This window comes from Coregonus lavaretus (assembly GCF_964263955.1).
Source record: "Coregonus lavaretus genome assembly, contig: SUPER_35_unloc_3, whole genome shotgun sequence".
Classification (NCBI taxonomy): Eukaryota; Metazoa; Chordata; class Actinopteri; order Salmoniformes; family Salmonidae; genus Coregonus; species Coregonus lavaretus.
The window spans coordinates 1,853,608-1,876,494 of NW_028167179.1; the positions used below are offsets into that span (position 1 = coordinate 1,853,608).

The following is a 22,887-nucleotide window of genomic DNA, read 5'->3' on the forward strand; positions in this document are numbered from 1 at the left end:
ATTTAGTCTTTTGGGATCTTTTATATAATTCCGCACAGTTGGTGGCGACAATACACATTTTTGCATGTAGTTCGCCATAAAACCCAAAGAAGAAGAAGCGTAAACGGAAATGAACAGTGACCAAGAACAATTTCCACGTTAGCGTTTTTATTGTTGTTATTTAGACGTTTATTAACATAATGGAACTTAAAATATGACTAATTTAACTGCACAGCATCACATACTTACAGGACTTCGTTGACAAATGTTATCGAGGTAACGCTAGCCAGCGGCTAACGTTAACTAACAATGGCTAACAGTATGGTTTTTCACACTCAAATAGCCTCCATCATGGAGGTGCTAGCAAATGCAGCCGTGGCAGACATCTGCAAACTCGTAGACGACGACTATGCAGTGTTTCGTTTGGAAATATCTCAAAGCCAGAAAGAAAACAGGGCATTGCAGAGGAAACTACAGCTACTGGAACTGAAGGTAGCACGGGAGCGCGTCCTCACCAGTCGTCCAAGTAGTGTCAAGATCCTCGACCGCTACAGAGGAATGGCAAGAGGTACTGTACATGTTGCAGAAGGCCGAGCTTGCGCGGCCTGTCGCCGTTCATATTTACTGCATTTCCTATTATTAACTCAATGAAAACAATGTGATGCATCGACCATAATACATTTATCAATAAATAGTATGTCAATAAGTTATGAGAAGTGTTACCTTACAACCTGCCAATTATAGCCAGTTTCAAAACTGTCAATAGTGTACAATATAGCGTTGAGCATTGACAGAAGTTAACCTAACCACCTCTTTTCCCCCAATCACATTCTCAGGTGAAGGACATCTCACTGGAGGCCACAGGAGCTTTGTGAAGCCAGTGGGACACAATACATGGAGAGATGACCAACCAATCACTGTTGATGAGGGGAGTGGAACCTCAACCCAGCACGTTATCGTGATAGAGGTTAGTGTAATAATGTTACATAAAAAAATTAGTTACTTTGTAAATCAAATGTGGCCTGTTTTTATTTCAGAAAGGCTCTCCTCCGCTATTCACTTGCTTACATGTACATCCTTATTTATCTGCCATAAGGGAGCTTGTGAAACTTCCCTACAACATTTATCCAATTCTACCCATGTACTGGTTACAACCTCCTCTCTTCTTGTGTCAGTCTGCAGATGCAGAGGCTGCACGTCCTGGGGTCAAGCAGGAGAGGACTGAAGGAGAGGAGGACCCACAGCAAAGCAGAGACATCCAGACTGGACCGGTTGGAGCGCCCCCTGTAGCCACGGAGGACACCGCCCCAGCGCAGTCCAGTACCCGACACAGCATCACAGAGGTCATTGGAACGCCAAACGCTGTCCTCAAGTCAGAGACAGACACTGAGACTTTAACTGTAACACACAGGCTCTTACACACAGGATCTGATCACAGGTCAGACCCAGAGAGACTGGGGCTGGGGCCACTGGGCTGTCCTCCTGTTCCCGGCTCAGAATACTTACCGGTTTTTCACCAAAGCCAGAGGACGGTTCATTCCCGTGGAGATGGTGAGGTGTTATACACTGACGTTGATCACCTGTCTTGTTCTTACGCTACAGAGATGGACCCTGGCAACGTATCCTTGCATTTAGAGACACACACTGATCTGTCTAGAGGGGACTGGAACCAGTACAGTAGTAGTGTATACTCTGAAGGGTGCCTAGATAAGAAAAGGGAGGTTATAGTGGTAGATGAGGTGACTGTGAAAATGGAGGGTGACGCTCCTCCCACATCAAATGCAGATAGTCACCTAGGAGACAGACACTCACAGGGCAGAGATTTCTTAGATTACAGGGAAAGCTTAGAGACAAATCCAAATGTTGCGATCCACTCCCCTTTACACACGTTCAGGGATCGCGACCCAGTGTCCACGTTGATGGGGCCTTCTGATTCACATGGCCGTGCCCTTTTGGATCAGGCATTGAAGTCAAACGACAGGGCTAGAGCCCAGGCTCGGGGAGGGGGAGCAACATCAGGCAAAAAACAGGGGGTGAAACCCTTCAGCTGTACCCAGTGTCATATGCGCTTCGCCCAGGCTGGCAACCTGAAAAGGCACCAGAGGGTCCACACAGGGGAGAAACCCTTCAGCTGTACCCAGTGCCACATGCGTTTTGCCCAGGCTGGTGACCTGAAAAGGCATCAGAGGGTCCACACAGGGGAGAAACCCTACAGCTGCCCCCAGTGTGAGAAGAGGTTCTCCCACCAGCACCATTTGAAGATGCACCTGAAGATCCACACGGAAGAGAGGCCGTTCGCCTGTATGCATTGCGGGAAGAGGTTCTCAGAGAGGAGCTACCTCAGGATACACCAGCAGAAAAACCATTCCACTCTATAACATAGAAAGTAACCATTCCACTCGATAGCTTCTGACATTTAGATCAATCTCTGCATTAAAGACAAAGATGAACTTTCATTGTTGTCAGCAGAAAAGATCCACAGATGCATTTGGATTAACGAGAGTAACAGATTTCAGTGTTGAATATTGCATCCAGACATTGTGTGATATACAGTGGGGAGAACAAGTATTTGATACACTGCCGATTTTGCAGGTTTTCCTACTTACAAAGCATGTAGAGGTCTGTAATTTTTATCATAGGTACACTTAAACTGTGAGAGATGGAATCTAAAACAAAAATCCAGAAAAACACATTGTATGATTTTTAAGTAATTAATTTGCATTTTATTGCATGACATAAGTATTTGATCACCTACCAACCAGTAAGAATTCCGGCTCTCACAGACCTGTTAGTTTTTCTTTAAGAAGCCCTCCTGTTCTCCACTCATTACCTGTATTAACTGCACCTGTTTGAACTCGTTACCTTTATAAAAGACACCTGTCCACACACTCAATCAAACAGACTCCAACCTCTCCACAATGGCCAAGACCAGAGAGCTGTGTAAGGACATCAGGGATAAAATTGTAGACCTGCACAAGGCTGGGATGGGCTACAGGACAATAGGCAAGCAGCTTGGTGAGAAGGCAACAACTGTTGGCGCAATTATTAGAAAATGGAAGAAGTTCAAGATGACGGTCAATCAACCTCGGTCTGGGGTTCCATGCAAGATCTCACCTCGTGGGGCATCAATGATCATGAGGAAGGTGAGGGATCAGCCCAGAACTACACGGCAGGACCTGGTCAATGACCTGAAGAGACCTGGGACCACAGTCTCAAAGAAAACCATTAGTAACACACTACGCCGTCATGGATTAAAATCCTGCAGCGCACGCAAGGTCCCCCTGCTCAAGCCAGCGCATGTCCAGGCCCGTCTGAAGTTTGCCAATGACCATCTGGATGATCCAGAGGAGGAATGGGAGAAGGTCATGTGGTCTGATGAGACAAAAATAGAGCTTGTTGGTCTAAACTCCACGCGCCGTGTTTGGAGGAAGAAGAAGGATGAGTACAACCCCAAGAACACCATCCCAACCGTGAAGCATGGAGGTGGAAACATCATTCTTTGGGGATGCTTTTCTGCAAAGGGGACAGGACGACTGCACCGTATTGAGGGGAGGATGGATGGGGCCATGTATCGCGAGATCTTGGCCAACAACCTCCTTCCCTCAGTAAGAGCATTGAAGATGGGTCGTGGCTGGGTCTTCCAGCATGACAACGACCCGAAACACACAGCCAGGGCAACTAAGGAGTGGCTCCGTAAGAAGCATCTCAAGGTCCTGGAGTAGCCTAGCCAGTCTCCAGACCTGAACCCAATAGAAAATCTTTGGAGGGAGCTGAAAGTCCGTATTGCCCAGCGACAGCCCCGAAACCTGAAGGATCTGGAGAAGGTCTGTATGGAGGAGTGGGCCAAAATCCCTGCTGCAGTGTGTGCAAACCTGGTCAAGACCTACAGGAAATGTATGAGCTCTGTAATTGCAAACAAATGTTTCTGTACCAAATATTAAGTTCTGCTTTTCTGATGTATCAAATACTTATGTCATGCAATAAAATGCAAATTAATTACTTAAAAATCATACAATGTCATTTTCTGGATTTTTGTTTTAGATGCCATCTCTCACAGTTGAAGTGTACCTATGATAAAAATTACAGACCTCTACATGCTTTGTAAGTAGGAAAACCTGCAAAATCGGCAGTGTATCAAATACTTGTTCTCCCCACTGTATAAGGCAAATATAAGCCTAAAAAGTCTGTTACATATTGTGTTTGTACTGTGTAGGCCAGTGGTCACCAACCTTTTCAAGATCACTTACGCAGTCAAAAAGCAAGCTGAGCTATCCGACTGGCCAGTGCAGTAGGTGCACTCGATGTACTCACAGATCTCTCGTCCGCCGGGTAGGTGGAGTTTGTCTTTTCAGACAAATGAAATGGTTCAAAATGGGAACACTTTGCTTACCCGGTGCGCAGGGCTTCTAAATCAAGTGCACCTACCGCCAACAGCGCTACACATCGTCGGCTTTTCTACAGAAATGTTTAGTGATCGACTAAGAATGCCTTGAAGATCGCAGTTGACCGGTTGGTGACCACTGGTGTAGGCTATATGATGTTCACAAATGCCTATTTTATTACATCCATTCACCTACTAGATTTTTTCACCAAGACAATTTTAATGACAAAAATGAATGCAGTTTATTTAATGCTGATTTTTTTGTTGTTCTGTGTGTGGTTTTCATATGGTATATTTAAAACTTGTTTGTTTACTAGACACAAAATGGGCTTTTCATTCTAAAACTTTAATTGACTCTCTTTAGTATACATCTGATCTCACCCTATTCTGCATACACCCGACAGCACTTTATAACCAACATCTAATCAAATCAAAGTTCACTGGTCGCATACACAGATTTGCAGATGCTATTGCAGGTGCAGCCAAATGCTTGTGTTACTAGCTCCAACAGTGCAGTAATTAATAGCTAGTAATACAAAACAATACACACAATACTAAAAGTAGAAATTAAGAAATATCAGAACGAGCGTTGTCAGAGTCCGGAATATACAGTGCCTTCAGAGAGTATTCATACCCCTTGACTTATTCCATATTTTGTTGTTACAGCCTGAATTCAAAATTGATTAAATCTTTTTTTCCCTCACCCATTTATACACAATACCACATAATGACAAAGTGAAAACATGTTTTTAGACATTTTTGCTAATTTATTGATAATGAAATACAGATAATCTCATTTACGTAAGTGTTCACACCAGAGTCAATACTTTGTAGAAGCACCTTTGGCAGCGATGACATTTGCCCATGATTATTTTCAAAATTCTTCAAGCTCTGTCAAATTGGTTGTTGGTCATTGCTAGACAACCATTTTCAGGTCTTGCCATAGATTTTCAAGTAGATTCAAGTAAAAACTGTAACTCGGCCACTCAGGAACATTCACTGTCTTCTTGGTAAGCAACACCAGTGTAGATTTGGCCTTGTGTTTTAGGTTATTGTTGTGCTGAAAGGTGAATTCATCTCCTAGTGTCTGGTGGAAAGCAGACTGAACCAGGTTTTCCTCTAGGATTTGTCTGTGCTTAGCTCCATTCCATTTCTTTTTTTATCCTGAAAAACTCCCCAGTCCATAACGAATTAGAAGTATAACCACAACATGATGCAGCCATCACTATGCTTGAAAATATATAGAGTGATACTCAGTGATGTGTTGGATTTGCCCCAAACATAGCACTTTGTATTCAGAACAAAAAGTGAATTGTTTGCCACATTTTTTTGCAGTATTAATTTAGTGCCTTGTTGCAAACAGGGTGCATGTTTTGGAATATTTGTATTCTGTACAGGCTTCCTTCTCTGTCATTTATGTTAGTACTGTGGAGTAACTACAATGTTGTTGATACATCCTCAGTTATCTCAAATCACAGCCATTAAACTCTGTAACTGTTTTAAAGTCACCATTGGCCTCATGGTGAAATCCCTGAGCGGTTTCCTTCCTCTCTGGCAACTGAGTTAGGAAGGGACACATGTATCTTTGAAGTGACTGGGTGTATTGATACGCCATCCAAAGTGTAATCAATAACTTCACCATACTCAAAGGGATATTCAATGTTTGCTTTTTTTTTTCTCTCCAATAGGTGCCCTTCTTTGCGAGGCATTGGAAATCTACTTTCATGGGATTTCCTCAACATTCTAAAGGGCCCATTGTGACATCATGACTTCCAACATTATATTCTATTCACTGTAAACAACAATGTAACTTTTGACAAACATCTGCTACTTTGACCACTTTCCCAACAAGTTAGACAAAGTTTGTGTATGAACTCTTCCTCTACTTCTCTGCTATTCAAATCTGAAATCATAGCAAAAATATATATTCTACCAATCTAACGATACAGCTGTTTTAGTAACCTCATTAAAAATACTGAAATTCGGACCACTTTCCCAACAAGTTTGACAAAAAGTTAGTGTAGGAAATCTTCCTCTGCTTTTCAAATATGAAATCAGAGCTGTTTTAGTAACCGCAGCAACTGCTTTCATTGAGCTAACCTCCCACTGTCATGTAACTTTGTTGGTGACGTTTCCCTGGATACCATAGCAACATTTGGTCTCACTGCATTAATAGCCCCGCTTACTCAGTCTGTTTGAAGTGCCACAATTATCGTTTTCTACTGGTAAGAAGTCACAAAAACATTGAAACCAGTACACACACAAACACACACTCCTTCCACAAGGATCTGCTGTCCCGATCGACAAGCCCATCTTGACGTTGTTTCACAAGAGAGGGTACGCGCTGTTGATACAAGCTACTACCACAGAAAATAATAACCTGCTGGATCCAGTGTTAATTTCTCAACCACAAAGTTGCTTCCATTCAGGTGTGCTCAGGTACTAAAGCTATCACAACCCAGTGTACTGCATTTTCACTTCAGACATCTCTCAGGTATGAATGTTGACCAAAACATTGGTATCACATTTCACTGCTTGCATTAGCTCTGTCTTCATGTAAGTATATAAAAAAACAAACATCAAAATAAATTAACGGTCTACATTTGGATTTCAAATAATGAATCTCAGATGTACAGTATGCTATGCACAGTTAATTTGTGTCACCCCTGGGGGCCGAGGTGCTCAGAGGGAATGGGTTCCCCCGTTCCAGGCAGTGAGTCCCTCTTCCCACTGATCCTCCTCCAGCCCAGAGAGGACTTCATGAACATCCCACTGTTGTCCAAATACGTTGTGAAAAAATGTTTTTCATTTACTTAACTTCAACAATGCCTCATTGTCTTCTGTTATTACAGTTTGCATATACTGTGGTATTCTAGTAGGAGGGTGTATAAAAGTGTAGTAGTCAGAGTGTAGTTATTTCTGATGAAATGTGTGATCTAATTGCCCCACAATCCAAAGTAATAAGGTTGACATAGTAGTATATCAAAGTAATCGGACCAATTATTTTACTACATTTTAACTTTGACTATAGTTAAGTGCTTAAAACTGCAAAAATACTTTTAAACAGGTCAAGCAAGACCCACAATTTTACTTCATGTAAAATTACCATCTAGTTATTATTATTCTTTAGCACGCTACTCCTTTTACACAATTTAAGATAGAAACACCATTCAAACTTTAAAATAAGTTTTTGATATATTTTATACTTTTTAAACTATTAAGATTTTTGTCCATCTACTTTCATGGAATTTCCTCAGCATTCTAAAGGGCCCATTGTGACATGACTCCCACCATTCAAAATCAGCTACTTCAACCAATTTTCCCAACAAGTTAGATAATAACTTAGAGCGTACGAAAGAGATCCAGAGAGGATAGGTTTTTAGACAGGTTGGATTTCTTGCGTTTATAGCCATGGTGATCAGCTGCACTGCACTTATAGAGCGGAAAACACAGAAATTAAAGATGTGGTAGTTGCAGCAGCAGAGAAATATTTGGGTGTGAGAGATTAGCTTAGTGGGCGGCAGGTAGCTTAGTGGTTAAGAGCGTTGTACCAGTAACCGAAAGGTCGCTGGTTCTAATCCCCAAGCCGACTAGGTGAAAAATCTGTCGATGTGCCCTTGAGCAAGGCACTTAACCCTAATTGCTCCTGTAAGTCGCTCTGGATAAGAGCGTCTGCTAAATGACCAATTTTTTTATTTTTTTATTTTATTTTAGCACAGAAGATCTACATGGAGTTGAGAGAAGGGGTTCCATCCTCCCAAGCCGGCAGCCTGGTGTAGGATCTCTTAGGGCCAAAGTTGTGGGATGGGGTGGTGGGTTTTTGGGCATAGTGTATAGGTGCAGGGTTAGATGGTGGTGCAATTTAAACGTTAACCCTTTTCTCTTTTTTTGGGGACCAGAATGTGCAATTCGCACTCCGACCTGTGAATGGCAGCAATACCCAACACAGCGTCCAGTCTGCTGTAAAATCACACGGAGAAGAAGTAAACGACCCAGATAGTGGACATACATGAGCAGGCGTATACATTCCTGAATTAGATGTGCAAATACTGTATGTAGAAGACTAACAGATGAACTGTCTGTATACGCTGTTGAACTGTTGGCGATAGTAGTTGCCCTCCAGTGGGTGGAGGGTGTTCAACCTGTCAGAATTGTATGATGCTCAGATTATCTGTCTATTGAATAGTTTATCCTCTGGCAAATCTAATAGGAGTGATCTACCATTGGAGGCATTAATATTATTGTGGAGAATCGAGAGACTGAGTGTAGTAGTGTGATTCTGCTGGGTCCCCGCCCACTCGGGTGTGGAAGGGAATGAAATTGTAGACCAGATAGCCAAAAGGGCTTTAAAACTAGATATAATTCATATTCATACCCCACTGGGTTGAGGCCAAATGTAAGATCAGAGCCATTTTGATAGATGTGTGGCAGAAGAGGTGGGACTCCGAGCCCAAGGGCCGGCATTTATATGCCCTCAAAAGAAAGGTTGGTGGACCAAGATTCAAAAGGTCAGATTAGGAAGGAAGAGGTGGTGTTTAGTGGTTAGGTACCTTAGTGGTTAAGAGCGTTGTGCCAGTAACCGAAAGGTCGCTGGTTCTAATCCCCGAGCTGACTAGGTGAAAAATCTGTCGATGTGCCCTTGAGCAAGGCACTTAACCCTAATTGCTCCTGTAAGTCGCTCTGGATAAGAGCGTCTGTTAAATGACTAAAATGTAAAATGTAAAATGTTTGGCAAGCATATTAATGCTTTGTGCCTGGAGTGCATGGTTCGATATAACGGTGGAGCATGTGTTGTAAGTATGTTGAGGAGAGGGAGAGATTGATGTTGGATAGGGTTGGGGGATGGGAAATGGTCTGTTGGAAGTTAGTAGGGCTCTTTTTAATTTTCTCAGAAGTACTGAGTTAGGTAGGAGGATTTAGAAATGTGGAGCTAATGTTGTAAACCGTGATTGACCACACACTCCAGCACAGTAGGTGGTGGCATGCACCTTAAACGTTTGTTTGCAGACCGCCAATCTACCAAAGAAGAAGTAAACGGAAACGAACAGTGACCAAGAACAATTTCCACGTTAGCGTTTTTGTTGTTATTTAGACGTTTATTAACCTTGGAACTCAAAATATGACAGGACTTGGTTGATAGATGTTATCTAGGTAACGCTAGCTAGCTTCTAACAATGGCTAACTGTGTGGTTTTTCACACTCAAATAGCCTCCGTTATGGAGGTGCTAGCGAATGCAGCCGTGGCAGAGATCTGTAAACTCGTAGACGACGACTATGCAGTGTTTCGATTGGAAATAACTCAAAGCCAGAAAGAAAACAGGACATTGCGGAGGAAACTACAGCTACTGGAACTGAAGGTGGCACGGGAGCGCGCAGAGAGGACAATGCGAGAGCGCGTCCTCGCCAGTCGTCCAAATAGTGTCAAGATCCTCGACCAATACAGAGGGATGGCAAGAGGTACATTTTGCAGGAGGACGAGGCTTCGGGGCCTGTCGCCCCGTTTGCCTCTGCGCATGTGTGACTTTAGATGCGTTATGAACCACATATGGTTAACCAGAATTGGGTCTTGGACAGTTTTGGGATATTTTGCAATAATTCCCCTGATTACTTAGCTATCTTGCACAAAGACACTATCATATTCTAACCAGATTTGATTTACTGCATTTCTTATTATTTACTCAATGAAAACAAGATGATGCATGGAACATAATCAATCTATAAATAGTATATCAAAAAGTTATGTGAAATGTTACCTTACATCCGTGACAATTCTAGACAGTGCCCGTGTCCGAATACCCATACTACATAGTTTAAACTGCATACTGTGTACTCATCGTCGCATACTATTTAGCAAGTACCTTTAGTAAAAAAGTATGCAGTATGCAACGGCCGCAACACAGTAGCTGCTCCTGACTGGCTGAGTAGGTGGGGCAGGCCGAGTGCGCATGGATTTTTACAAATTCAACAGACATTACATTAACCAACCTTATAATGGCTAATTTCCAATTCGTTTAATTTCTCTAAACTCTAAATAGAATAGGAATAGAGTTATAGGCCTACTCAGACTGGTTATAGGCAACTTAACAGTCGACCTACACTGTAGCCCAGGGGTCAGCTTGGTCTCATAGTCTAGACCTAACATAGTAAATGTAAATCTGGGGGACCAAATTAAAATCATATGTTATGTTTGGTATGGTTACATAAGGCAGATGGTTACTTAAGGCAAAAACTAAGGTGGGTTGGTTGGTCGGATAATGCAAACATCTAGCAATCCGAAGGTTGCGAGTTCGAATCTCATTACGGTCAACTATAGCATTTTAGCATTTTAGCTAATTGGCAACTGTAACTACTTATTACTTTTTAGGTACTTTGAAACTACATAGCATGTCCTCCCGAGTGGCGCAGTGGTGCCACTAGAGATCCTGGTTCGAATCCAGGCTCTGTCGTAGCCGGCCGCGACTGGGAGACCCATGGGGCGGCGCACAATTGGCCCAGCGTCGTCCAGGGTAGGGGAGGGAATGGCCGGCAGGGATGTAGCTCAGTTGGTAGAGCATGGCATTTGTAACGGCAGGGTTGTGGGTTCGATTCCCACGGGGGGCCAGTATGAAAAATTAAATAATGTATGCACTCACTAACTGTAAGCCGCTCTGGATAAGAGCATCTGCTAAATGACGTAAAATGTTAACTAACCCTTAAACCTAACTCCTAAACTTAACCCTAACCCCTAGCCTAGCTATCGTTAGCCAGCTAGCCCCCTAGCTAGAATTCGTAACATATTGTATGTTTTGCATATTCATAACATATCATACAAAATGGGTGATGGACATCCACAAATTAATACATACCATACGAAACGTAACATATCATACTAAATAGAGCGTGTCGGATTTATGTACAGAATAATACGAAATGCTCTGAGACCAGGTTGCAGGGGTAGGCAACCCTGGAGAGTGCTACAGGCACTTCATGGTTTTGATTTAACTGACCTGGAAGACCATGTGTGTTGAATTTAGGCAATCACTGAACTGATCAATTAGCTCAGTTGGTCAGGTGTGGTGCCTAGTTGGAACAAAATCATGCAGTACCTGCAACACTTAAGGAACAGGGTTGCTTACCCCTGCCATAGCCCATTTATCCTATTTAAAAGGACTGAAGACAGAAAGAGAATTTGGTTCAAATTCAACATATTTATTAGTGATACCAAAGTGCTGTAACATACAGTGCATTCGGAAAGTATTCAGACCCCTTGACTTTTTCCACATTTTGTTACGTTATAGGCTTATTCAAAAATTGATTAAATTGTCCCCCCCCCCCCCCCCTTATCAAGCGACACAATACCCCATAATGACAAAACAAAAACAGGTTTTTAGAAATGTTTGCAAATCTATTCAAAATAAAAAACGGAAATATCACATTTACATAAGTATTCAGACCCTTTACTCAGTACTTTGTTGAAGCACCTTTGGCAGCGATTATAGCCTTGAGCCTTGAGAATGACGATACAAGCTTGGCCAACCTGTATTTGGGGAGTTTCTCCCATTCTTCTCTGCAGATCCTCTCAAGCTCTGTCAGGTTGGATGGGGAGCGCCGCTGCACAGCTATTTGCAGGTCTCTCCAGAGATGTTAGATCAGTTTCAAGTCCGGGCTCTGGCTGGGCCACTCAAGGACACTTCACTCTGCGGGCAGAGTGGGGTGAAGGTTCACCTTCCAACAAAACAACGACCCTAAGCACATGTCTTGGTTGTGTGCTTAGGGTCGTTGTCCTGTTGGAAGGTGAACCTTCACCCCAGTCTGCCTTTTACTGAGGAGTGGCTTCCGTCTGGCCACTCTACCATAAAGGCCTGATTGGTGGAGTGCTGCAGAGATGGTTGTCCTTCTGGAAAGTTCTCCTATCTCCACAGAGGAACTCTGGAGCTCTGGCAGAGGCCCTTCTCCCCTGATTGCTCTGTTTGGCCGGGCGGCCAGCTCTAGGAAGAGTCTTGGTGGTTCCAAGATCTGTGCCTCAACACGATCCTGTCTCGGAGCTCTACGGACAATTCCTTCGACCTCATGGCTTGGTTTTTGCTCTGACATGCATTATCAACTGTGGGACCTTATATAGACAGGGGTGTGCCGGTCTTAATACATTTGCAAAAATGTCTAAAAACCTGTTTTCGCTTTGTCATTATGGGGTATTGTGTGTAGATTGATGAGGGGAAATGTTTTTATTTAATCCATTTTAGAATAACCAAATGTGGAAAAAGTAAAGGGGTCTGAATACTTTCCGAATGCACTGTATATACAGTACCAGTCAAAAGTTTGGACACATCTACTCATTCCAGGATTTTCATACACCTCCAGGCTGTGTAAGGGCTATTTTACCAAGGAGAGTGATGGAGTGCTGCATCAGATGACCTGGCCTCCACAATCCCCCGATCTCAACCCAATTGAGATGGTTTGGGATGAGTCGGACAGCAGAGTGAAGGAAAAGCAGCCAACAAGTGCTAAACATATGTGGAAAATATTGCTCCCTCACGACGCCAGGACAGCGGAGTCACTCACCACCTTCCGGAGACATTTGAAACCCCACCTCTTTAAGGAATACCTGGGATAGGATAAAGTAATCCTTCTACCCCCCCCCCCCCCCCAAAAAAAAATTGTAAAGTGGTTATCCCACTGGCTATAGGGTGAATGCACCAATTTGTGAGTCGTTCTGGACAAGAGCGTCTGCTAAATGACGTAAATGTGCCCTTGAGCAAGGCACTTAACCCTAATTGCTCCTGTAAGTCGCTCTGGATAAGAGCGTCTGCTAAATGACTAAAATGTAAATGTAAATGAAAAGCATTCCAAGTGAAACAGGTTGAGAGAATGCCAAGAGTGTGCAAAGATGTCATCAAGGCTAAGGGTGGCTATTTGAAGAATCTCAAATATAAAATATATTTTGATTTGTTTAACACTTTTTTGGTTACTACATGATTCCATATGTGTTATTTCATAGTTTACAATGTAAAAAACAGTAAAAAATTAAGAAAAACCCTTGAATGAGTAGGTGTGTCCAAACTATTGACTGGTAGTGTAAATTAAATCAAATAGCCTCGTACACACACAAACTTTTCAAATGTTCAAATCAAAAGGCTATTGCACAGAAAAACGTGGACAGTCGGGTGCATCGCAATTTCCGAACCCCTGGACAGCAACATAAAACTAAAGCACTGATCATTGGGAACGAGATCATAATGACTGGTAAGGCTTCATCCATACATTAAATAATTAAATAGGTAGCCTAGCCTACAAAACTAAAACAATCCATATGTTAAAATCAAAAGGCCTGATTAACATGACGTCAATAATGCAGCCGCATCCCGAGTCTCCGGTGCCGACACGTTCAGAAATCAAAAGATGGTTTAGTATTTTGTTTAACCCTCCCGTTGTCCTAGGGTCAAAATGACCCGCCACTGTGTTGAACCAACTTTATTTAATTTTTATATTTTTTGGATCATTTGTGAGAAGGAGGCAGTGATACTTTCTTTAAAGTCTCACTGCCTCCTTCTCACAAATGATCCCAAAAATATACAAATTAAATAAAGTTGGTTCAACACAGTGGCGGGTCATTTTGACCCTAGGACAACGGGAGGGTTAAAAGCCCTGACGAAGGCCAAGAAACACTTTTCAATGAGAAAACAGAAATCCACTTTGGCTGATAAAAATACTTGTTTTCAACGATGTAGTGCCTACGATTCAATACTCGATCATTTTAAGGATGACAAAATCTACTTAGCCTGCATTTGAACACCACCGCAGAAGCTTCGCTATTACATTTTGTCATCTTACCAATTAAGTAACTTAGTTTTGTTGTTTGGCTACTCAAAGAGAAATAGGGCTCTTCACTAGCAGCCCACCTCTTCCAATGTATTGTGGAAAAGTGTGCATCAAATTCTACTAGATGAAGAGCTGAGATGAGTATAACATCCTGGCATTTAAAACATCTCGATTTTCGCAAAATGCACATACTATAAAACGTTATATTTTCACATACTGAGAATCCGTCATGCGCGATTGCCTTGTTTCCCTCTATTCGTTGATTTCGGTAGCGCATCCCCTTATCTAATTGATCCGCTGTTGTCAAAGACGAAATTAGTATTTAAAGTATACTCGATTTTCGAAAAGTCGCATAGTATTAAACTTAATGTTTTCGCATACTCAAACGGCATACTATTTAGGACGCAAGTATGGGCATTCGGACATGTGTAACGGTAGCTAACGCACTTTTGTACATCTCGCTGTTCCGTACATTTAACCTTATTTTAGCGGGCCAAAAACGTAATACTTCCAGGTCACTGTAATATGAATACCATTGTAAAGCACAATTTCTCCCCTTTCCAGCAAAATCAATGACGAGACCTTCATGCTGCCGGTCTCTGCATGCAGGGACGGCCTCTTCAATAGGGCGATATGGGCGACGCACTGCCAAACGGGAAAAGGAAGGGATTTTTTTTCTAATCAATTATATCACGGCAACAGTAGTTATCAGTGTTGTAATCTATACGTCTGATCTGCCACAGTGCCACACTGCCACTAAATGTCGAATCAGGCTAAAGTCGTGCTTCAAATGGCTCCCCCCCCTTTTGGGGCGATTTCAGTCAGATTGAAAATCGCCCAGAACTTCTGTCATAGACTCCCATGTAAAATCTATTTTTTTCAAATTTCAGAGCCTTCAATACAATCTCAATGGGTGTCTGTGGGCTTGCACTTACGCGCTTTCGTCATACGTAACGTAACGTAACCATGAACGTAACTGAGAAAAGAGTGGATTGTTTGAAAGAAGTTCCTTTTTGTCGGCGAACAAATGAAGATAAATTGGCAACGAAACAATTAGGACCTCCCAGACCAAATTTAATAATTCAACAGGTTTCTACTAAAGGCGGAAAGTCCTACACCCGAGGATTTTCCAAAAATTGGTACGAACGAAAAAAGACATTGCCACTCACTCAACTGGATGACGAGGGATACAGGCTAGCTGTCCGCCGCCACAACGATGAGGTTAGTGTTGATAATCACAAGTTTACTGGATGTGGATATGGTGTAATAAAGGCAGTTTATTCAGAGGTAAATATATCTGGAATCGCGTTCACGGACCCGTTCGTCAAACTCTTAAAAATGAACTTGGCCTGGGAATTGCCAGGAACCTCACGATAATATATATGCATCAGCATTGCGAGTCTCATGATTCTATACGTATTGCGATTCGATACTGTGATTTTATTGCGCACCATATGTCTGTTGCAGAGGGATCAGAAAGCCATGAGAACGAGTTTTGATCAGTCATGGAAATAAAAGTGCTGAAAACAAATTGGCTCCCAATGTGAAAAGATTGAGAACAAGCTATGAAGGAACAATAATGGTGTTTTGGTGCAGGTACAGCCAACTAGCGCTAAAATATTGCGATATTGTCAATACAGTATATCGTAAAGTATCACTATGTAACTCGATTTCTTTAACCCCAATCCCTCAAATTAACGGTAAATAACTGAATTGTTTGCCCCACATTTAGCTAAGATGATTAGCTAGCCAGCTAAAATGTTTTATTTAGTTAGCAGTCGCATCTACAATAGTTTACTGTCAATAACATGTCTCCAAAAATGACGTGGTGTCTCCAATTGTGTTGACATTTTACAATTGCAATGCGCATCCATGAGTATCCACTTTCTGTAGCTCAGCTGGTAGAGCATGGTGCTTGTAACGCCAAGGTAGTGGGTTCGATCCCCGGGACCACCCATACACAAAAATGTATGCACGCATGACTGTAAGTCGCTTTGGATAAAAGCGTCTGCTAAATGGCATATATTATTATTATTATTATTATTATTATTATTATTATTATTATTATCTGAAGAGAGCCCCGAAACATTGTGTGCAGACATTTTATGCAATAAATGAAGTAGGTTCAATCTAGTAGTTCTGATCTTCTGATTGGTCCTGATGAGTTGGGCGAGGTCCCCTGCAGGCTACTGTCACTGTTGCATTGGCTCTGAGTCGGGTTCTCTGTCTTCAAATGTTCAGCCTAAGAGAGGGGATTTTTGTGTGTGTGTGTGTGTGTGTGTGTGTTTAACAGTGATGATGTGTGTGTGTGTGTTTAACAGTGATATGTGTGTGTGTGTGTGTTTGTGTGTGTGTGTGTCCTCAGAGCAAGAACTCGTGAGTTGGAAGAACTGAGAGGCCTATGGCGTGGGTGTTGTCCTTGGCCACCTGCTGACAAGGCTGACAAGATAGGACCCTTTTGTCCATTGTTATTGGATAGGAACAGAACTTATAACCAGCTCCTGACCTAAATAGATCTTAGCACAACATTTTACTCAACATATCATATTCCATATTCACTATAACAAATATATTTACTACGACATTAGCAAGAACCGCCACATCCTCAGCCGGCTAATCCAGTGTGTGAAGTTTTGCGGAGTGTTTGAGTTAGCTTTGCGAGGCAAAGATGAAACTGAGGGCTCCACCAACCCTGGTAAGCCAACACTTTTGAGATCAGTCAATAAATGCTTCTGGTATTGACTTATATGCTGCCCCTGTCTTCATGTTGTTGCTGGACATATCTTTTTTTAAATGTGTGTAGGTCACCTAAATCATCAGAAAAATTGCCCCTCCTGAGAATTTTTTCAGGAGCCGCCACTGTCTGCATGATTGAAGAAAGCAATGGAGCTCCGCCGGGTCTTTTAAAAAATGGCGGGTTGGGAAGCTAAAGCGTCTGCGTCATAGTGAAAGGGGGAGTTATGTCGTGGCTTTTTTCACCCGATTTGTCCAATTTATCACCTCTAAAATGTAAATAAAACACTATAAAGAGTTTATATAATGTCTCATCACATACCTATTTGAAGGGTTGTGTCGAATTTGAATAGGGTTTTTAGGGCGGCACTAAATGTATCTTCAGAATTAAACTGTGGGTGTCATGGTTTTTGAGAGTCATGATGGCTTGCAGTAATTCCTCGAAAAATTAACAATTGATTGAATTAACTATTGATGAACTCACGAGTAATTAACTTTACACTCACCATTGATCATTTCTTGTTTTTAATATGCGAGAGAAGCGCTACACCTGGTGGAAAGAGGCTGTATGGCACAGAAAGAGTTGAATAATGCGTGCCGTACATTAATGTGACACTTCAAAGTACAGCGTCAGCCGGGTCAGTTTGTTCAACTATTACCATGTCAATCAACGCTGAATCGAAACTTGGCTCACACCACAGATTTTGATGCCAACACAATCGCTACAGTCCCATTAGTTTTCATTGTAGCCTCGTTTGAATGCCGCGGTTGCCCACATATGTACGGAACGGAGTTAGCTACCGTACAATATAGCATTGAGCATTGACAGTAGCTAACCTAACCACCTCTTTTCCCCCAATCCGTCTCCGGTGAAGGACATCTCACTGGAGGCCACAGGAGCTTTGTGAAGCCAGCGAGAGAAAACACATGGAGAGATGACCAACCAATCACAGTTGATGAGGGGAGTGGAACCTCAACCCAGCACGTTATGGTGATAGAGGTTAGTGTCATAGTGTAACATAAAAAATTACAGTACATTAAATGTGGCCAGCTTATTTTAGAAAGGCTCCCCTCAGCTATTCACTTGCTTACATGTACATCCTAATTTATAGCTTGCGAGACTTCCCTATGACATTGTTATCCAATTCATGTACCAGTAATAACCTCCTCTCTTCTTGTGTCAGTCTGTAGATGCAGAGGCTGCAGGTCCTGGAGGATTGTCTCTGGTCAAGCAGGAGAGGACTGAAGGAGAGGAGGACCCACGACACACCAGAGACATCCAGATTGGAGCAGCGGCTGGAGTGGCGCCCCCTGTAGCCACGAAGGACCACACCGCCTCGCCCCAGCCCAGGACCAAATGCAACATTACAGAGGACAGTGGAACGCTGAACACTGTCCTCAAGTCAGAGAAAGACACAGAGACTTTAACTGTAACACAAAGGCTTTTACACACAGGATCTGACCACAGGTCAGACTCAGAGAGATTGGGGCTGGGGCCACTGGGCTGTCCTCCTGCTCCCAGCTCAGAGTATTTACTTTACGGTAACCCGAGCCCAAGGACAGTTCATTCCCATCAGGACTCAGGTGACGCATTAGAGACTGGCAATGATCCGTCTTGCTCTTACACTACAGAGATAGAGCCTGGCAACATGCCCTTGGGTTTAGAGACTCATAATAATCTGTCTAGAGGGGACTGGAACCGGTACAGTAGTAGTGTATACTCTGAAGGGTGCCTAGATAAGAAAGAGGTGGTTATAGTCGTAGATGAGGTGAAAGTGGAGGGCGACGCTCCTCCCACATGGAATGCAGATAGTAATCTAGGAGACAGACACTCACAGGGCAGAGATTTGTTAGATTACAGGGGAAGTTTAGGGACAAATCTAAATGTCGCCACCCACTCCCCTTTACACGCGTTCGGGGATCGCGACCCAGTGTCCACGACGATGGGGCCTTCCGATTCACATGGCAGCATCCTTTTCGATCAGGTATTGAACTCAAAGGACCAAAGGGCCAAGGCTCAGGGTGGGGAAGCAACATCAGACAATAGTAATGAGAAACGTTTCCTCTGCATGTTCTGTAACAAAGGCTTCAGCTGCCTCCAGAAGGTGGAGATCCACCAGAGGGTCCACACAGGGGTGAAACCATTCAGCTGTACCCAGTGTCATATGCACTTCTCCCACTCGTCCAGCCTTAAGAGGCACCAGAGGGTGCACACAGGGGTGAAACCATTCAGCTGTACCCAGTGTCACATGCGCTTCGCCCAGGCTGGTGACTTGAAGAGGCACCAGAGGGTCCACACAGGGGAGAAACCCTATAGCTGTACCCAGTGTCACATGCGCTTCGCTCAGGCTGGCAACCTGAAGATGCACCTGAAGGTCCACACGGGAGAGAGGCCGTTCGCCTGTATGGACTGCGGGAAGAGGTTCTCAGAGAGGAGCTACCTCATGATACACCAGCAGAAAAACCATTCCACTCTATAACATAGAAAGTAATCTTTCTACTCGTTAGACGTTTAGATCAAACCCTGCATTAAAGACAAAGATACATTTTAATTGATCCACAGATGCATATGGAATAACGAGAGTAACAGATTTAAGTGTTGAATATTCCAGGGTAGAATATTGCAACCATACATAGGAGATACAGTGCATTCGGAAAGTATTCAGACCCCTTGACTTTTTCCACATTTTGTTAAGTTACAACCCTATTCTAAAATTGATTAAATAGTTTTTTCCCCTCATCAATCTGCACACAATAACCCATAATGAAAAAGCAAAAACAGGTTTTTAGACATTTTTGCACATTTATAAAAAATTACAAACTGAAATATAACATTTACATAATTATTCAGACCCTTTACTCAGTACTTTGTTGAAGCAGCTTTGGCAGCGATTACAGCATTGAGTATTCTTGGGTATGACGCTACAAGCTTGGCACACCTGTATTTGGGGAGTTTCTCCCATTCTTCTCTGCAGATCCAAGCTCTGTCAGGTTGGATGGGGAGCGTCGCTGCACAGCTATTTTCAGGTCTCCAGAGATGTTCGATCGGGTTCAAGTCCGGGCTCTGGCTGGGCCACTCAAGGACATTAAGAGACTTGTCCCGAAGCCACTCCTGCGTTGTCTTGGCTGTGTGCTTAGGGTTGTTGTCCTGTTGGAAGGTGAACCTTCAACCCAGTCTGAGGTCCTGAGTGCTCTGGAGCATGTTTTCATCAAGGATCTCTCTGTACTTTGCTCCGTTCATCTTTCCCTCGATCCTGACTAGTCTCCCAGTCCCTGCCGCTGAAAAACATCCACACAGCATGATGCTGCCCCCACCATGCTTCACCTTAGGAATTGTGCCAGGTTTCCTCCAGACGTGACGCTTGGCATTCAGACCAAAGAGTTCAATCTTGGTTTCATCAGACCAGAGAATCTTGTTTCTCGTGGTCTGAGAGTCCGTTAGGTGCCTTTTGGCAAACTCCAAGCGTGCTGTCATGTGCATTTTACTGAGGAGTGGCTTCTGTCAGGCCACTCTACCATAAAGGCCTGATTGGTGGAGTGCTGCAGAGATGGTTGTCCTTCTGGAAGGTTCTCCCATCTCCACAGAGGAACTCTGGAGCTCTGTCAAACTTCTTCCATTTAGGAAAGATGGAGGCCACTGTGTTCTTGGGGACCTTCAATGCTGCAGACATTTTTTGGTACCCTTCCCAGATACAGTGGGGAAAAAAAGTATTTAGTCAGCCACCAATTGTGCAAGTTCTCCCACTTAAAAAGATGAGAGAGGCCTGTAATTTTCATCATAGGTACACGTCAACTATGACAGACAAATTGAGAGAAAAAAAATCCAGAAAATCACATTGTAGGATTTGTAATGAATTTATTTGCAAATTATGATGGAAAATAAGTATGTGGTCACCTACAAACAAGCAAGATTTCTGGCTCTCACAGACCTGTAACTTCTTCTTTAAGAGGCTCCTCTGTCCTCCACTCGTTACCTGTATTAATGGCACCTGTTTGAACTTGTTATCAGTATAAAAGACACCTATCCACAACCTCAAACAGTCACACTCCAAACTCCACTATGGCCAAGACCAAAGAGCTGTCAAAGGACACCAAAAACAAAATTGTAGACCTGCACCAGGCTGGGAAGACTGAATCTGCAATAGGTAAGCAGCTTGGTTTGAAGAAATCAACTGTGGGAGCAATTATTAGGAAATGGAAGACATACAAGACCACTGATAATCTCCCTCGATCTGGAGCTCCACGCAAGATCTCACCCGTGGGGTCAAAATGATCACAAGAACGGTGAGCAAAAATCCCAGAACCACACGGGGGGACCTAGTGAATGACCTGCAGAGAGCTGGGACCAAAGTAACAAAGCCTACCATCAGTAACACACTACGCCGCCAGGGACTCAAATCCTGCAGTGCAAGACGTGTCCCCCTGCTTAAGCCAGTACATGTCCAGGCCCGTCTGAAGTTTGCTAGAGTGCATTTGGATGATCCAGAAGAGGATTGGGAGAATGTCATATGGTCAGATGAAACCAAAATATAACTTTTTGGTAAAAACTAAACTCGTCGTGTTTGGAGGACAAAGAATGCTGAGTTGCATCCAAAGAACACCATACCTACTGTGAAGCATGGGGGTGGAAACATCATGCTTTGGGGCTGTTTTTCTGCAAAGGGACCAGGACGACTGATCCGTGTAAAGGAAAGAATGAATGGGGCCATGTATCGTGAGATTTTGAGTGAAAACCTCCTTCCATCAGCAAGGGCATTGAAGATGAAACGTGGCTGGGTCTTTCAGCATGACAATGATCCCAAACACACCGCCCGGGCAATGAAGGAGTGGCTTCGTAAGAAGCATTTCAAGGTCCTGGAGTGGCCTAGCCAGTCTCCAGATCTCAACCCCATAGAAAATCTTTGGAGGGAGTTGAAAGTCTGTGTTGCCCAGCGACAGCCCCAAAACATCACTGCTCTAGAGGAGATCTGCATGGAGGAACGGGTCAAAATACCAGCAACAGTTTGTGAAAACCTTGCGAAGACTTACAGAAAACGTTTGACCTGTGTCATTGCCAACAAAGGGTATATAACAAAGTATTGAGAAACTTTTGTTATTGACCAAATACTTATTTTCCACCATAATTTGCAAATAAATTCATTTAAAAATCCTACAATGTGATTTTCTGGATTTTTTTTCCTCATTTTGTCTGTCATAGTTGACGTGTACCTATGATGAAAATTACAGGCCTCTCTCATCTTTTTAAGTGGGAGAACTTGCACAATTGGTGGCTGACTAAATACTTTTTTCCCCCACTGTATGTGCTTCGACACAATCCTATCTCGGAGCTCTACGGACAATTCCTTCGACCTCATGGCTTGGTTTTTGCCCTGACATGCACTGTTAACTGTGGGACATTATATAGACAGTTGTGTGTCTTTCCAAATCATGTCCAATCAATTGAATTTACCACAGGTGGACTCCAATCAAGTTGTAGAAACATCTCAAGGATGATCAATGGAAACAGGATGCACCTGAGCTCAATTTCGAGTCTCATAGCAAAGGGTCTGGATACTTATGTAAATAAGGTATTTCTGTTTTTTATTTTTAATACATTTGTAAAAATTTCTATAAACCTGTTTTCGCTTTATCATTATGGGGTATTGTGTGTAGATCGATGGATATTTTATTTAATCAATTTTAGAACAAGGCTGTAACGTAACAAAATGTGGAAAAGGGGAAGGGGTCTGAATAATTTCTGAATTCACTGTATATAAGCCTAAAAAGTTTGTTACATATTGTGTTTGTACTGTGTAGGCTAGTTGATGTTCACAAATGCTTATTCCATTACTTTAATTAAATTACTAAAAATAATTCCCAAGACACTTTTAATGAGAATTCATGCAGTTTATTAAGTTCATGCAGATGTTTTGTTGAGACATGTATGTGTGGTTTTCATATGGTGTATTTCAAACTTGTTTATGTTTAATAAACACAAAATGGGACTTTTCATTCTA

At 42.8% G+C, this 22,887-nt stretch overlaps 2 protein-coding genes and 1 pseudogene across 3 annotated transcripts in view; all 3 read left to right on the plus strand.

Moving 5' to 3' along the window:
- LOC311110289 overlaps positions 1-22,887 on the plus strand; it is a 49,137-nt pseudogene that overhangs the window by 21,860 nt on the left and 4,390 nt on the right. The window lies entirely within an intron of this gene.
- Positions 94-2,494, plus strand: LOC311110267 (uncharacterized protein). Its single transcript, XM_084188805.1, has 3 exons — positions 94-547; positions 816-946; positions 1,155-2,494. The coding sequence occupies exons 1-3, from the start codon at positions 289-291 to the stop codon at positions 2,355-2,357; spliced, it is 1,593 nt and encodes a 530-aa protein (XP_084044931.1). The 5' UTR covers positions 94-288; the 3' UTR covers positions 2,358-2,494.
- LOC311110284 (uncharacterized protein) lies at positions 9,408-22,881 on the plus strand. The gene is made up of 4 exons (XM_084188825.1): positions 9,408-9,817; positions 17,767-17,891; positions 18,076-20,626; positions 22,118-22,881. The coding sequence occupies exons 1-3, from the start codon at positions 9,535-9,537 to the stop codon at positions 19,369-19,371; spliced, it is 1,704 nt and encodes a 567-aa protein (XP_084044951.1). The 5' UTR covers positions 9,408-9,534; the 3' UTR covers positions 19,372-20,626; positions 22,118-22,881.

Excerpts from the sequence above, each read along its gene's own strand:
- LOC311110267 (XM_084188805.1), top strand. The coding sequence starts at position 289 with ATGGCTAACAGTATGGTTTTTCACACTCAAATAGCCTCCATCATGGAG. Across the intron at positions 548-815 it reads CTACAGAGGAATGGCAAGAG|GTGAAGGACATCTCACTGGA; the intron begins GTACTGTACATG and ends TCACATTCTCAG. Across the intron at positions 947-1,154 it reads AGCACGTTATCGTGATAGAG|TCTGCAGATGCAGAGGCTGC; the intron begins GTTAGTGTAATA and ends TTCTTGTGTCAG.
- LOC311110284 (XM_084188825.1), top strand. The coding sequence starts at position 9,535 with ATGGCTAACTGTGTGGTTTTTCACACTCAAATAGCCTCCGTTATGGAG. Across the intron at positions 9,818-17,766 it reads ATACAGAGGGATGGCAAGAG|GACATCTCACTGGAGGCCAC; the intron begins GTACATTTTGCA and ends TCTCCGGTGAAG. Across the intron at positions 17,892-18,075 it reads AGCACGTTATGGTGATAGAG|TCTGTAGATGCAGAGGCTGC; the intron begins GTTAGTGTCATA and ends TTCTTGTGTCAG.